Source organism: Catharus ustulatus, chromosome 12 (assembly GCF_009819885.2).
Source record: "Catharus ustulatus isolate bCatUst1 chromosome 12, bCatUst1.pri.v2, whole genome shotgun sequence".
NCBI classification, from domain to species: Eukaryota; Metazoa; Chordata; class Aves; order Passeriformes; family Turdidae; genus Catharus; species Catharus ustulatus.
This window is the reverse complement of record NC_046232.1, coordinates 5906651-5923951: the sequence shown is the minus strand read 5'-3', so window position 1 is coordinate 5923951 and position 17301 is coordinate 5906651. Positions and strand designations below refer to the sequence as shown.

At 37.9% G+C, this 17301-nt stretch overlaps 2 protein-coding genes across 4 annotated transcripts in view; one reads left to right on the top strand and one right to left on the bottom strand.

Moving 5' to 3' along the window:
- FAM189A1 (family with sequence similarity 189 member A1) overlaps positions 1-4917 on the top strand; it is a 107502-nt gene extending 102585 nt beyond the window's left edge. Inside the window, exons 14-15 of the transcript XR_006163037.1 lie at positions 823-911; positions 4403-4917. The gene's annotated coding sequence lies outside the window, so the exon portion shown is untranslated. The remainder of the gene's footprint in view (positions 1-822; positions 912-4402) is intronic.
- The window catches only part of APBA2 (amyloid beta precursor protein binding family A member 2), an 89861-nt gene that overhangs the window by 7995 nt on the left and 64565 nt on the right, over positions 1-17301 (bottom strand). For 2 of the 3 annotated variants that reach the window (XM_033070303.2, XM_033070302.2), the window contains exons 5-11: positions 12649-12794; positions 11295-11330; positions 9646-9732; positions 5066-5251; positions 2180-2359; positions 927-1139; positions 15-134 (exon numbers count right to left, since the gene is read on the bottom strand). In XM_033070303.2, coding sequence (XP_032926194.1) covers positions 15-134; positions 927-1139; positions 2180-2359; positions 5066-5251; positions 9646-9732; positions 11295-11330; positions 12649-12794 — 968 coding nt within the window. The remainder of the gene's footprint in view (positions 1-14; positions 135-926; positions 1140-2179; positions 2360-5065; positions 5252-9645; positions 9733-11294; positions 11331-12648; positions 12795-17301) is intronic. The other variant, XM_033070304.2, reaches the window with a different exon arrangement.

The following is a 17301-nucleotide window of genomic DNA, read 5'->3' as shown; positions in this document are numbered from 1 at the left end:
ACACAGAAACTTACAATTCCATTCTGTACACTGAAGCCCAGCTGATATTTTAAGTCTGGCCGTTTTATGAGGACAGTAGTAACAGGAGGACAGCTGACAATGTTCAGTTTGACTTGTGTCTGATTCTTGAGTCCCTGTAAGATATTCCAAAAGTCAGTATTTCTGAAATTAATCTTACTGCACCCTCATCTGTGATTTCCTAATTGTGAGAGTGTTAAGCAGCTGATCTGAGAATGAACAGTGAGAGTCAACAGAAATCGGTTGTTAACTTAGAGATACATTTCTCTTATTTATTTCCCAAGATATTTGGCTCAACAAAACAGTAAATTTTTGCCTTTAATTACTACAGAAATTTAAACAAATCTTTTAATAAAAACCAAAACTGACTACTGCTTGTCCTTTTCCAGCATCTGGCTAATTAATCTTCTGCTGCTCTTGGTAAATCTGCACAGACATCAGATTTAATTTCCGTGACTAAAGATAATGCATTCTGAGATTCCATCATGTCTGCAGATTCTTCATCTGCTCACTTGATCTGTCCTGCAGTCTACCAGCCTCCATCCATTTTATCTGCATGGAGCCCAAAATTGCATAGGAGATTTTAATCCTTATAGTATTATTCTGGAGGCTGTGAGGAAGCTTGAAACTTTGAAGGCAGCTGAGTAACTTAATTTAGGCAAGTTTTATAGGCCTGGCCTCATTTGTTATAGCCTAGTAACAAAACTAAAGTCATGTTCTCCAGCCCTAAATTTCTGTGCATTATCACTCCTGAATCTCTAATTCTTCTTTTTGTTAATGACAGATTACTGGGGTTTTTTGCAGTGATATGAAAATTGCATCTGCTGGAAATCTACAGGATCACTTGTCAGAAGGTTACACCTCTGTTGGCTTACAATCTACAGCATAGAGTTGTAAGTTTGGGGTACCTTTATGATCCCTTGGCATGTTGCAAGAGGTAGACCAACCAAACTGGTACCATTAATGGACATAATTTGGTCTCCAATGCTCAGTTTTCCTGAACGTGCCGCAGGGCCTCCATTCATCATGTTGGCCAGGATAACGGTGGGTAGAATGGATCCCCATCCAGATTCCACAATCACTACCCCAAGAATTTCTCCCTTCTGTTTTTCTAGCTGGAGCTGCAATTAAAAAGGAAAAACATTTTTTTTTTGCTTTGATTCGTCTGACATTGAGCATGAGTATCTCACTTGCTCCTAAATAACATCTACAAATCACAAACCAAATTCTGTTCTTTGCCATTAGGTAGTAGCATGACTTCCATGTTAACTGGGGATCACAGAGCTGTTTTTTTACAGGGGCATACTCCACTTGTTTGTTGAAGGTCATAGAGGTTTAATAAGCAAAACACTAACACATGGATAACTCTGTAGGAAGTGGTGGAACTGCATGCCAGGGGAATGAATGCTAGGGAGGTTTCTGTCCATGGAACCTGGTAGCTAGAGGGGGAGGCTCTAACATTTTGTGACTGAGGCAGTGCCTGCAACCTAGGCTTTGTTCAGTTCCACTCCTGCCAGTACTGCTCAGGTTTTCTCTTGATCTCAGGACTTGCCTGTCCTTTTCAGGCAAGGATCTCTTAATGATTATTAACATTATTATTATTAATATTGTTAATTATTTAATGTACTTGTGCCTAGCATGTTCATGTAAGATCCCTGATGTAACATAAATGATGCCTACCCTGAACTGTCAGTAACCACAAAATAGATAACACCTATGAAGTGGAACAAGAGTTTAAGTAGAGAACATGCTCTTGAAGCAAATACATGGAATTATTTTCTCTCAAATGTGGAAGGACAGGGAATGCTGATGGCCAGCTGACTTCTGCTGAAAGCCACAACTCCATCAGCTCTTTCTGTGTCAGTACTTAGGTGAAACATAAAATTACTTTATACTGTGTACTGTGAATAGTAGAGAACTTATCTAGCTCAGATGTAAATGTAATTTATTACTATTCTAATCAATGGAAACAGAAAGACCATGAACATGAAAACAAGAAATCCTAATAATGCATAAAGCTGGTTTTAGTACACAGGACCAACAAAGGACACATCTTGAAGTTGTAACATCATCCTTATAAATGCCAAAAAATATTTCTCAGATCTGCATTACTTTGAAAAAAAAGGGATCAATCTGAAATCAAAATCCAAAACTAGTTTACCTCTTTGCAGTTTTCTGAATTGGAGAAGTGTATGAGATCATCATTGTACATCTCTTGGGTATTGATGATGTCACTGTATTCTTTTTGACTGAGATCCTCGGGGTTAATTCCATTGGCTCTTAAAAACTCTTGGTAAGCCACACTGAAAGCCTGACCAATTGACTGAGCTATGAGCTGTGCCTAGAATGTAGAAAAAACAGCACAGAGAAAGGACAGATTAGCAGTTTATCAATGAAACCACAAGAAACCAGTGGAGAGACTGGATTTTAAGATGGAATCAAAATAAGGATCCTGCAAAGTTTCTCTGTGAGCATGGATATAAAGTCACTTTAAGGTCTGTTGTACAGAAAGAACCCATTACATCCAAAATCACATTGCAAACTCCATTAAAATCCCCTGCTGCTCTCCCCTCAGTACATTTCAGTAGCAAGCAGCCATATGCTGCTCATGTACCCGTTCCAATAAACACTGGAGAGTCCTGGCTTCAGCCCAACATGGAAGAGTGCCACAAACCCTGCCTCTGAACACAGTCTGTCTGAAGGGGTGAGGAGAGGAGGGATGCTCTGCATGCACATGCCTGCACAGACGTGTGTGCACTGATGATTCTGGTTGTGGTGACACCTGCTGCTTTTCCACCTTGGTTTTCCAGGACTGAAAACACTGCTTCAACACAGCCATCTGCTCCCCTGTTAGTGCCATGGTGCCTGTCCCACATTCCCAGCAAACCACTAATATCCCAGCTTACCCACTGCCCATCTAGGACAGCTATTCCCATTAACACCTTGACTAGCAATGTCAGTGCTCATTGCAGAAATGCAGCCAGAGCCATGATTAAAGCTTGATAATGTTGAGAACACCCATTCAAAACCCCTTGTCTTTCTTAAATTTTGGAGCACTTATCTGCACCTTCCACTAGATGGCAAAGGAACACAGAGAAACAGAGATCAGTAAAAGGAATGTTTAGTCCACTTTTTCTACATTTGAGTTATTTTTTTCCTGCTCTCAGTTTACTGCAGCTCATAGGAGAATGCCATGTTGAATTTTGTATATTTGTGGGTCATCATTTGTGGGGTCATGGGGGCATATGAATAACTCCTGATTATATGAGATGTTAATTGCACCTTACACTCCCTAAAAATATTACTAATCACACCTGTATTCTGGAAATGCAACACAACTTCTTACACAGTCAGTACATTTTAAATGCATTTCAAATACATGGAGTTTTCTGGACATTATAAATCTGTATCTTCTTTACATTCTACTGGTCAAGTGTTTTCTTTGATGCTGAAAGGTTGTTTCCTTATTTCATTTGTGCTGCTTTACACAAAAGCACCAATCTGCTTGACTGGAAAATTACTTTAGAAAAGGACATAAGTAGCCTAACCAGTCACAAATCGTTTCTTCGTATTTTAAAATGTATTTTCAAGTCTTCTTGAGGTTTGTACAGAACTACATCATATGCTGAGTTGGGACATCCCCAAATTTCCACCCTGTGCACCTGACAGCATTGTCTGAACACTTCTTGAACTGGGTCAGGCTTGGAGCTATGACCACTGGCCTGGGCAGTATGGTAGTACAGAAGCACTCAGGACATTTTCATATCATTCCATTGTTAAAGTTCATCACCAGTCCTTTACTAATTCCTTCTGATCTCCATTGCCACTGCTTTCTCTGTACTTCATCCTCTGCTTTTGCCTTCCTTCTACATTCTCAAAACCAACATCTCCAGATGTCATGTTCTGTTGCTGCCAGTAAGAGCCAGTTCTCACATCTTAATTTCATCTCTATCTCTGAGGTCTTATGAATGTTTATGAAAGTCTTCAGCATTATGCACAACTTAGAGATAATGTAATTAAGTTGCTTAAAAAGGTTACCCAAGGAAAGCTGACAGAGCTCAGCTAACTGGGTCTCAGAACAACCCCAGTCCAGCACTCTAACCTTTAGTCAATGCCATTTCTCCTTCACAGGCTTAATTGCTTTAAAATAATGAAAATGGACTGCTTAGCTCAAAATATATGCAACCTCTGAGTTATGACTGTCTGACCCAAAGAACTCCATTATTTTTAAATTGGTATTATACCTAAATATATCTATAGCTGTTCTTATAACAACAGTGATGACAAATATTTAGTACTGCCTCTTGCTGTCAAGTTAGAAACAGACAACAATTTTGCTTTTTCTGTTTTACTGGCTGGCTATATTTTTGCACAAATGTTTTAGGTTGAAGTCCTTTGCTCTGCCACTTCAGACAAAAGTACCTAATTCACTACAATCCCAAACCTGGATATACAACAGCAGTGAAGCAAAGTTACCTTCTTTTGTCACAAGAGCTATGGGATGGCACATCAGCACTTCTCACAACAGTGAAACAGGATATACAGCAAAGATGGACAGAACTCTATGATTCTATATAAAAATTCTAATTTACAATTTTTACTAGGGATGAAAAAAAGAGAACTGAAAAATAAACAACTGAATATGTTCCTAAACACCAAAGGATCAAGTGTCATGTTTAGGAGTACATACAATTACAGGTCAGTAGCCACAGGGAGCCAGGACTGGGTAGAGGGCAGCCTTGTGCAGCCCTGCCAAGGCAGTAGAAGAAAATTGGCTTCAGTTAAAAAGATGTCCAGAATGGTTCCACCTCATTCCAAGTGGCACATATGTGTCATTTTGTGCCAACCCACCGGACTAAAGGATACAATCCAGGATGAATTATCAATTTGAGATCCCACAGGTTAATTTTGCCCATGAATGGTCATTGACTTCAGAGATCACTACATGTTGTTTAAATTAATTGATTTAAATTAATGTTGTTTAATTAATTGATTAATTGATTTAATTAAACTATGTCGTTTAGATTAATTAATTCCATTTACTTACATCCTCTGATTCAAAGACATGGCAGATCATTTTGTACTGCTTCTTGCCCTCCTGGGCACCAGGAGTGGTTTCAATGCAGTCCTGGGAGGCAGATCTGGGCATGCGGCGCCGCGCCATCAGCACCACGATGTTCCCGATGTCGGCGATGTAGGAGATGGTGCGCAGCGCGTGGTCCATCATTGTTTCCTGCACAAAGCAAGGACAAACAAAGCAGTTCTCCATGCCTGCTGCTCTCCTACAAATACTGCATCTGCCCTCCCCTTGACAGCCTGCTGCTTGAGAAAGACAAAAGCTACAGAAGTACTTCCTATGGGCCCAGACCAGATATTCCCTCCGCAGTCGAAGAGAAGCAGAGTGGCTGCTCAAGCCATTGACTTTAACAGAAGTGTTGCCTGAGCAAATACAGCGTGGCTGCTACTGTAAAGCAAGAATGAAGAGCTATGCTACTGTTTTACATTTATTTTCATGCTGTTGGAAAATGATTATGGAAATATTATGGAAAATGATGTTATTTCTTTACATATTTTACTGTTGTTAGGATGAACTGTTCTTAAAGAAATAGAAAGAGCACATCTGAAAACTGCTGGCTGGGGTCACTGGTCAGATTGGAGAGTTTTTCCAGGCTTTTATCTGTTCCTCAAACTAGACACAACCAGAAGCGTAGCATTTGTACTGATTCACATTGGTTGAGGATGTGTCCTGACCATCCCTGTCACTCACCCTGAACAGCTAAAAGCATCCACCAAATTCCATCTTAATTGGAGTAAAAAAATGTGGTACAATACAATTTACAATTTTAATAATTTATATAAGCAGCAGCATTCTTTATGTAAACAGTTTGGAACTAATTTAGCATTAGTTGAAGAATTTTCTAAGGCCTAAGGAAGAAGGATCGTTCTTCAAGTGAACAAAAGTGTTTTATGAAACTCAGTACCATTTTTTGACAGACAAAACTATAAATTATCATTGTTTCTTAGAACCACTTGTCTTGCTGAAGATAATCACTACCCATAAAATTATTGTAATGATTCTTCTCAGGCTTGAAATAATGCTTTTCCCTAACCTATGAAAAGTAATGATGGTTAAGAGGTGGTTTGGGGAGTGTCTCTAAGGGCTGCAGGAGCTCAGGGGGATTTACAGCACTTCTCTCAGAATAGAGAAACGTTTTATAATGGACATCTCTCAGCAGGATGTTGGGAGCTCTGCAGAGGTAATTGCTTTTCAGCAGTGTGCACTAAGTATTGAGTAAGGGTGTAATCAGACATGCTGTGTGCACAAGAGTGAATGCATTGGGAAAATGAAGGCATTTCATCTCACCTGCCAAGAAAGGCTTTCTGCCCATATCATCACACAGAGGTTACTCAAAGGGTTTGAATCTTTTTTATTTTCTCTTTGTAGGGGTGAAAGCAATCATTCCCCCCATCCCTCCCACATTTTTCCTGTTAAGAATAAGGCAAATACTATCTAGTGACTGTAAACATGAGTTTACTTTGGACTTACTTCTGACTTGACTTTTTCCTTTCTCTCTCCATATTCCATTGTACTCAATTTTCCATTACCAATACCTCTTTTTCACCCCTCTCCTTTATTACTTTCCCATAAATCCCTCTATCTTTGCCCATTGGCCTCTCTGTTCTTTCCCTTATCCCTTTTCTAGTCCCATCCATTCCATCCTTGTTGTCCTTGTATTTGTCCTTAGAAATTCAGCATCTCTCAGGCTTTTCTGAAACCATTCTTCTTTCTTCCTGTCTAGATTGACCTTTCTCAGATTCTCTCTTCTTTTCCATTGAAATCTTTTAGAACCATCTTTGTTGTTTCTCCTGAAACCCAAAGAACAGCTGAAGGAAAAAACCTAAGCATTCCTCCGAGCTTTGAAGCTCTGTATTCCTGTGGGAGTGTGAATTAGACAGCCCAATGAGTCAGGCGATGTTATGGAGCCGATCATGCGCCAGAGGCTCTGCACATACACATTTGTGAGCTCTACATCTTTATTTTTCTTTCTTCATTTTCCTAGTTGCTTCACACCCAGCTTCTCTTCACTGACAGCAGGAAGCTGGGAGAAACTGCTGTGGCTTCTGCTGGTTTGAGGCACTGAGTGCCACCCCACAAAGCTGTGGCACAGGGAAGAATTCCCCTCCTATCAACAAGTCATGTGGGCAGACATAAGACTGCTTCCACTTCACCCCTACTGAACAGGTGCTCAACTTGGGCTGAATGTTTCAGCAACTAAATGCATAAGCAAGCACAAAGTGACAGGGGTGCCATTTCTTAGTACTGTTCAGGGTAACACAATCACCACCTCTCTTCCAGCCTGGGAATGCACCTGACTGGTGATGCTCAACATTTTGAACCTTGCTGCATGTCATTTTCTGAATGGGAACTTTACATTTTCATTCCCATTACCTCATGTGAGCTATACGACACTACAGGTGGATTAAAACACCTGGCATACTGCAGAAATAGGGTTTATGCAATTGATAAAGCCATGAAAATACAGATTGTCTCTGCCAGCTGCCATTCCAGCTGAAATAGAACCAGCTAATTACACCAGCCAGGAACTTCACTAGCACTGAAAAGTGTTACCAAACCAAAAATGCTAAAAAGTCATGGAAATAATTTTGTTATAGCTTTCTGACAGACCCACTGTAAAAAAAAAAAAAAACCAAACAAAATCAAACCAACAAATGAAAAGCACAACCAAAACTCAAGGGCAAAGGCTAGAGAGCTTGGAATCAGAAAAATTTTCAGTATTACTATTTTCATCTGGTTGAACAGCTTAGATATTAGACACCACTCATGATGGAGCATTGCATTTTGCATCACTACAAATCTCAGGGGAGTGAGACGCCAGATCCTTTGACAGTGTTTATGGGCTACTTCAAAGAAGCCCTTTTATTTTTGAAAAGATTGGTGTTCAGCTGCAATACTGAACTATTTAAAGAAATAAAAAGATTGACTTCCAGTAAGACTAATCCTTACTCAACAAAGATACCGTACCTGTTAACTGCCATACATTTAAACTATAAACTAGCTGTTCATTTATCAGTAACTGTAGTCATCTTCACAGTGATAATTATGAGCATGTTATTTTCTACTAATGTAAAAAGTAGCTATCAGCTTTCATAATATAATCTCTAGATGATGCATGTTTACCATGAGGTCAAGAAAAGGCTGAGCCATCACCAACAGTGGTATTGCTTATGGTTGATAAGATGCAATTTCAGGATGATTTATGGATGGCAGGTTGTAAATATTGCCCCTGTTAGATGGGTTATTCCACTCATCTGGCTCATCTCATGGTAATTCCAGTGGCATGTTAAGGACATTTCCTTATATTAAAAAAAAAATAGTCCATTTCTTGGAGATGCTCACATTAAAGGATAGTAATGCTCTCCTAAATTTCAGGAAGAAGAATGTGCTTCATAGTCTCCATTGTTAGAAAAACAATTGTAATTAAAACCAAAACCCTAAATGTAGAGTGCTACATTTATCTTTGTTCAAGTGTCTCCAATAGTTTCAGCTCATTTCTTAATTTAGCCATATTTCTGAACTCTGATCTGATACACCAAGTTAGAAGTTCAATAACCATTTTCTCTTTCTATTTTCCAAGTTGTTTATGAAAATACTGAACAGTACTACATTAGAGAAACATGCTTGTGAGTCTCACTTTGCCCTTTCTACATTGCCACTTATATGGCAATATATCAGACATAACTCCACTCTGAAGTTTTTATATGCCTGCTTCTATCTAGATATATATCTAGAGCATACAATCTAGAAAATATTATATTATATTAAAGCCTTATTTGAGTAAAGAGATGGCAGGTGCTGATTCTGTGCCATGAACAAATATATCCTCTAAACAAAAGAAAATTATTGACTTGACATGATTTACTTCTGACAAAATGTTGTTAAAATTGCCCTTTTCAATGCCTCTCATAAGACTGAAAATTTGAAGACTTCCTGTAAGTATGATCAAAGTGAGATCTTGTGAGATTATTAAATATTGAGATCCATGTATAAATTCTACGTATTTAGTTGTAAATTCCTCAAAAACTCCTTTTTATGAAGATCACCTCTTATTAAATATACAAGCATTCCTAGAAGTGAGGCTGATCATTGTTGTGATCTCCAGATGCTGCTTTTATATGAATGATTAATAATTTACCTTGGGCATGAGGATGGTGGCTCAGATGTGATTTATGGAAAAAAAAAAGATATTAAGTGTAAAAAATGTCAGGATATGAATGGCTTAGTCAAAGCAGCAAATTACTTCCCTGTTGGACTGTAAATATGGGTTCTGAAACTGTTCCAGAGGAGTGGTGTACATGCATTCTGAAAGGCTTTTGAATATTTTTTAAAATTGAACTTAATTATAGTAACATGCAGACATCTTCCAATACATCAAATAAGCAAAACAGGCATCAGTCTTACTATATTGGCAAGTGTTAAAACAATAGGAGATCTTTCTGAATACTCTGAATACCTGAATTTGCCTAGGTTCAATAAAGTGTCCCACTAATTGTATAAGAGCACAGTCTAACTCAACATTATTCTCCAAGAGCTCAAATCCAACTTACCTGTGTGTCTGCATTTAGAACTTTGATTCTCTGTGTGGAGATGAATAGATCCACTTCAGTTAAGGCCTGGGAATCTCCCTCTGAGGTCTAAAAGACAGACTCTTTGTTACAAGGGGATTTTTGTTTTCACAACGACAAATTCCCTGACTGCTTCAAGCATAATGTGATGTGAGGCAACTGCACTTTAAACCATTACACAGCTGGCTAATCAAAGATGTTTCTAAAGACATGCAAAGAGTACATTTATTGCATAGACAGAGTGAAGCCTACTCTGATCTCCTGGGTAAGAGGGAATTTTTGGAGCCTGTGGGATTGGCAGCTCAAGTGTTAAAATTTTCTATTTACAGCCAAAACAGGTAAAAAATTATGGCTGTTTTTTCCTCACTTTCTCATTGATGCACTTCAGTACTTGAGGCACCAGACTTGAGAAAGTAGGAGAACTGAGAAGGTGACTTAGTCTCCATCAGCTGTTTAGCCCTTGCTACCAACAGTGAGCTCATCAAAAAAGTGAAAACTGATACTCAGTACTATGGGGGGGTTTAGGACTTTTTTTTTAAGCTTTTTATTTTTTTCCTAGAAAAAAAATAACTGAATACCAAACGAATATTTCTCTGATATTACAGAAGGCCATCAGGGGACTTTTAGACCACAACTTCTTCTGAGCACTGCTCACTAGGGAAACACTTCCATACCCAATGGGAGGGCATGGTCACAGAGCAGGAGGGATTACAATACAATGTCTTGCTCCAGTGTGAGTCCTGGCTCTGTCCACTTGAAAAAACAGGAGAAGAGGTGGCAAAGCAGCTGCTACCTCATTGAAGCATTGTCCAAGAGCTCCCCTAATTCTCTAGTCCAGCAGGAACATATGGATTCCTCCAGGCTTCTTGGCCACACAGTGCCACTGCAGCTGGTGTTGAGCAGCACCCGTGGCAGCAGCCTCAGAAAAGTCACAGATTGCCTCAGCCTGGGCTGAAGGCACGCACCAGTCTCCAGGTCAGACACTGACTCATGATGAGAATGATGTACTTGCTAATCTTTTTTGGAGTTATAAATGCTTAGCTATGCCTATAATTAATTTAGATTCATTTTATTCAAATTATCTTCTAGCAAAATACAAAGCAAGCACGTACTTTGGCAGACACTGCTTGTATTGCTTCCATCCTTATGGTGGTATTTTTGTCAACTGTATTTTGTTATCTAAAGTATTGTTTTTAACTGAGTGCAATGTTTCCTGTATGAATTTTTCCAGCTACAATGGGGTGAATTTATTTTGGTTTTAAATATCAACAATAATTTAATAAATACACAGTAAGTCACAGGCACAGGAAGTATGTCTTACTGCTTTGGTTAGTAAAATCAAAATAAGCATTACATTGAACAACATCTCCCAGATAACAATGGCTGTACATCTGGAGTAAACAAATCACAGGTATTCAACAGGAGAAGGGCAGCAAGACAGGCACTCCAGCAAATGAACAATGAAGAAAACGAGTTCATTTTACTCCATTCAATATTCTACTGAGGAACAAAGAAGAAACCAAAATGACAACTTTATGAGGATCTGTAATGAAAGACATGACACTCCATGGAAAACAAGGACAACAAAAATGTAAGTAAACATTAGCATTCAAGAAAAACAGTTTACACACCGCTTTTTTCTTGATTTTAGCCGCCTTTTGCATCCTCTGAGGAGTAGCATAAAAAAAAGAATGCAGACAGATGTACACAGAGGGAAAGAGAAAAGACAGTGTGGGAAGTCAGGGAAACTCTGACTGTGAATCCAGACTGCTGAAAATTAAAAAACTGGGAGTAGTGAGGGAAGGATGTGCAAGAGAGAAAGATTTGTTTATACCTTATGCAGTTCTCAAGCATAATTGGATTTCATGGCATTATGCATGTTGACAATTGATTATAAAAGACTCAGTATCAAAGTGTTGTCTGTTATCAGCTGCTCCCCACGCTTATCCTGCCAAATTTACAGCAGCCAAAAATGGCAGCACATGCATCTTAAACCCAAGGTTATGTCTCCATGTTCATCACATATCTACATGTAACTGTTGAACAAAACACAGCTCAAGCTCTCTGCCATGACTCTGTAGAGTACTCAAGTACCCCTGACAAATTAGGGTTGGTATTAATACATGAACAGTGTTTAGGGAGTTAATTGCAGTTAACAATTACTTTGTGATATCATAATATGCTAAATAGAAACAGAAAGGTTTGAGAAGTTTAAAGAACTAGACCTTTCTTGGATTCCATTGCTTTCTAAATGCCAAATCAATCATCAGTCGTGGCAATCTCTTGGAATTGGCCTTTCCAAACCCGTTTCCTTCAAAACCATGCAAATTTTAGCAATTAAATATTTCATTGACTATGCACATACTTTTTCTGCTAGCATTTAAATCTGCCTCTAACAGTGTGTTTATTCAGATGAGGTATTTACAGCAGAGGTAAAATAACTGGGGATTAAAATAAAAATCCCCTACTTAGATTCTTAACCAAAAAACCTATTTTCTTTACACAGCTGTATGAAGCAGTCTGTAATACATTATTTACAAAGAAATTGTTCACTGCATATAACACCAAATCCAAATACAATAGCAATGAATATTCTTGTCCTAAAAATGTCATAATATAAGTAATAATATTGAGACTAATTTTCTAAATGTGTAGTAACTTAAAGGAAGTAAGAGCAAAACCACAGTCAAACAAATATCCCACCGCTTTGCCACTGGAATATTTTCTAATTGCATTCTGCAATTTGTCTCTCATACTTGAATTTGTTAAACAGCTTCCAAAGAATTTTGAATAGACTCTGGAATAATTTATATTTTGCTGCATGTATTTTTACAGAAAGCACTGTAAACTAATGGTATTTACAATACTGATCTCTACTTACCTAACTGCACCTCAGGAGAGATTTGAGGCTGCAGATTCTGCACCATTCAGGGAACAGCTGTTAAAGGATCAGAGAGTATTCTAGAGCCCATAAAGATCCCCTACCTTGACACGACTCACTGCCTCCTGGGCCTGCATCATTCGGATGTTTTTGGAAGGGTTGCGCTCAGATAGCAGCTGGGTGGAGCCCAGGTAATTGGCTGCAAAGATGATTCCATCAATGAGGTCCTCAGGTTCACAAGGTCCTGGAACTGACAGGAGGCATTTACAGTTACTGCCTTTCGAAGGAATAGGGAGAGCAGAAATGGAATAATGGATATTGAGGCTTGAACAACCTCTCTAACACTGGGACTGTGCTCACCATCCTCTTTATTCAGCTGCTAAGCTTTACATCCAACTTGATTAGAGTGACAGTAAAGAGTCATTCCAGAGTTTGGCTGAAATCTCTTGATAGTGAAAATTTTTTATTCCTCAACAGTTCTATAAAAGAAATGTGCTTTGAGCTAGATCTACTCGATGACCTTCTAATGCAATTTTTTTAAAGTATAAAAAATCTTGTGCGAGGAGAAAAATGACACTGAAGGGGAATGTTAATTTTAAGAAAGGTTTATTGTTCAGTGTTCAATTTATTTATAATCAAGTCAATGTGGAAAATTATTATGTGGAAAAGAAAAAAATATAAGGCATACTATGCTGATTAAATGTACTGAAATAGTGGTTTACACATGCATCTTTTAGTGAGCTTTCCTATCCTTTGTATTCCCATCTAATTTAGCAAGTCTTCCATCAGAATGTAAACATGATTAAAAGGACTGGCTTTCCATTTTAGGCAGTGGTGCTAACACTTATTCATCCCTGCAGATCTCAAATCCACCTGCCAGAAATCTCAATCCCCAGCCAAAACCCAGAGTCTTTGTAATTCAATACTTAAGGTATATAAACACATAGATAAATATTTATACCAGTTCTGTACTCTTCAGAGACCTGAGATTAACCAACAACACTCACACAAATTGGAGTTATTTGGTTTGCTATTGAACACCATAGTTTTAATGCTCAAAAGGACAATTTTATACCACAGAACACGTTTGATTTAGCTCACATCTGTGCAAATCCAGTAATGTTTTAGATTTTCATTAGAACTCAGAATAGAATTCTGTGGAATTTAAAATTTTTGAAGTATTGGGAAAGTGCAAAAAATATCTTGACAATCTCCACTAGAAGTATGAAAACCCTCAAAGAAATCCTTGAGAAGCCAGTAATTTAGAAGTCACTAAAACTCTTCATAAAAGCCAAATCTTTCAATTTCTCAAAAAAAATCTTTGTTCTTGCAGCCTTAATTCACTAAAAGAAATCAAAGAAAATGAAAATTTCACAAGAACTGTGTCCATGTATCACTGCTTCTCTTTGCTTACATCTCTACCATTATTTTTTTTAGCAGATGGATGGTGTATTCTGTATGGTGCCTCTTTTGATGGTGTTACTCATTTGTCTCTTCAGGTCTAAAACAGTCTCGTACATCTGTACTTCTGCCAGCATGCAACAAAATACTAATGTTGCATGATATTGACATCTTGTTTCAAGGGCAGTAGAGAGGGAAATTAATTAATAATGTGAATTTAATGTTAAGGTAGCAAAACTTCATTAGATACCTGCATCAACAAGCTCACTCAAAATTACAGTAGCTTTAATTTTGTTTCCTTTCATTCACTTTGGTCTAAGTAAATGAGGCTAAATTGAATCAAGATTGCTTTAACTCTGAAATAGGCTTACCCACATGTTTAAATCAGTTTAAGTAAACTCCCTTAGTCGGTAATTTAGATTAATTTTCTTGAAATGTTTGTGTCTGAAGACAAGTAAAACTACAATTCTTTGTGCAAATTCTCTTACAATCATTACTGCATTGAGCAAAATGCCCAGGGTATCTTTGGGGTCTGTGCAACCTATGGATGCTACAAAGGAAAAAATCACTTCTCATGTCTTGGCTGTTTGTGATAGCAATGGTGTTTTAAACTAATTTGTATGAAAAAATACTTGAGCATGAAATAATCTAGGGTGTTAAGCAATTTTATAATCCTAATGTTATATATTTGGATTCCTTAAAGACTGGGGCTTCTTGGATGTCATTGCATTCTCTCTTCATAGCTTTAAAAAATTATGCTTTGCAGAATCATTACTAGCAAAAAAGTCAGCTACATTATATATAAATCAACAACACGCAGAAAATGCTTACAGCAGTAGATAATACAGAAAAAAAAAACCAAAAAGAAAAAAAAGACATGTTGGTCAGAAAACATTTCCAACATACATTTCCCATCATGAAGGCAATGTAAGCAACTGTCAGGTAAAACAAGACATCTCTTGGAAGGATGGAATGGTGCTGAAAATTGCCAGGGTCAAATTGGGTCACTTGGGTGTTTTCTTCCCTTATCTCTGTCTGCTTTTAATAATGCAAAAATGCAGACTTGGCTGAGGTCCCAGCTCATCAGAGCACTTAAGCATGCCCTTGACTGCAAGCGTGTGTGAAGGCTTACTGATGAGGAAGGGAAGAAAGAAAGGGTTTCAAACATGAAAGGTTAGTTTGATGTGAGCCAATATTGCAATTTTATGTTAAATATCGGTGCTTAAACATTACATAACTATTTCTGAAAAATCTAACTGCAAATTTCTGCACTTGTCAAAGCACTAGAGATTGCTTGGTTTTCTGCTGATCCACTAATATAACAAATATGAAGATATTTCTAGACTGAGTAGACTAGGTCCAAACATTTTTAAATTAATGTTTGTATTCATAAAATAAGAAAAAAAAAGCAAACCAAAGAAATCAATAATTTAGCATAACTGAATTCATTAATCTATTAGGAATACATTTTTACATCTACCTAACATCATGCAAGCCAAGGATTTAGACAGTATTTAGAGACTGCACTCTGAGCACAGAATTTCAGTTTCCTGCTGAACTATCAGACTGCATGAAGTCATTGAGACCTTGGGATGTGGCACAGCAGGAGATATTTCATAAGGAGTAAATGGACATAGGGCATAATTCACCTTCCAGAATGTCTATCTACAACTCCCATTTTCTGACTGATTTCTTTACTTCATTATGCTTGTTACTGTATAAGGGAGTAAGATTTATGGTCACAGGATAGAATGCAGAAAAGCCAGAACCACTGAACATAGAACTAATTACTCCTATGAGCATGAAACAATTCTAACAGCAAAGGACACTTAGATATGATAGATTAAAAGATACCTTTTATGTTCACATGGCATATGAAAAATATTATGTATCAATGGAAACATAGATATAGCTACTGTAGTTAAGGAGTGCTGAAAGTGCTTTAAACTGAATAGGAATATAACCAGAATGTGGTTGTGGTATTGCTATCAAAGCTCAGGGAAGAGCAGTGTTGGCTGGCAGAATCTTTTCTTATGTGCAGAAGGGTCCTGTACTCTTTGGGACTCTGCATAAAAATTTATAATAAGAATTATGTTTTTTTCTGAATTCAGAGACCAGTCATGTAAGCTATCATAAGCTCCTAATGAGCCATCTATTTATTTGCATTAGACAATGTTATGTAGCACCTGCAATAGAAGAAGCCTAATAGACAGCTTATCCTCATATACTGTGCCACTACAGAAAAAAACAGAGCAAGCAAAATGATTGAACTAAAAAAAGGTATTATATTATGTAAAGGATATCCTGACCCCTTTCCAGCAGAGTAGTGAGCTGACTGGTATGTAAAGAAAAGACATAGCCTTTTTATCCCAGTAAAATTAAAATGTGCAGTTGTATTTGCAGCACCACGAGGGGGGAATTGTCTCACTGGCTTTAAAGTTCTGTGCATGCTGGCCTTGCTTTATGCTTGTCCACTATACAGTCAGCAGATGCTTATTACAAAGCATCAGCTTACTTTCTTGTCTCTGCCACCCTCGGGGAATGCATTTAAATGTACCTCTATTTAGGGCCTGTTAGCTAGTACATGCCAAGTGTTCCATGCAGTATCCCTCAGATGTCAAACTGAAGGGACAATCTTTGAACTTTACATTCGTTCTAGTTCTTTAAGTAAATTACTGAAACAGATAATGCTTGTCAAAATGGTGAGATCAGGGAATAAAAGAAAAATGTGTTGGACATCCTAATATTATTCTAAATTGCATTAAGTATTCCCTGAGTTGAGAATGGCATTAGAAATTAAGTTTTTCACATTCTTTTAAGGCTTCTATTGTGTGTGTTCATGGCAGATCTAAGGTATCCAATTCTTGAAAGTGTCCTACTCTCTTTTCTTACTTTACAGTGTAGTAATTTTCTTTGCAGGAAGAGCTGTGTGCATTTTCCCTATAAAAAGTGCTTCAGCTGTCTGTGAATCAGAGAATGGTAATGTTTTTCAGTACAATCCTGTTTTATTCCTGTCCACCTGCTTGCGTTAATAAATTGACTTCTTTTTCTTCAAACAGAATATATGCAATAGCACTGCAGAAGAGATTGAAGAAACATGTGAAAGCTTTGCTCTCCTAAACAGAGGGTTGGATTACCATTGTTTGGTCAGTTCAGGAGAACCTTTCCATTTGTGCTGACAACTGAGGTTCCTAGAGTGCAATAATAGGCCCTGAAGAACTCAGTGCTCTTACATATTCATAAATCTCCTGCTGGGGCCCACTGTTACACCCTCTTTAACCCCTTCCAGATTTGTAGCCATTCTTCATTTTCACCTGAATCCTTCTGGGAGCTCTACCTGCTCCTTTTTATCACCA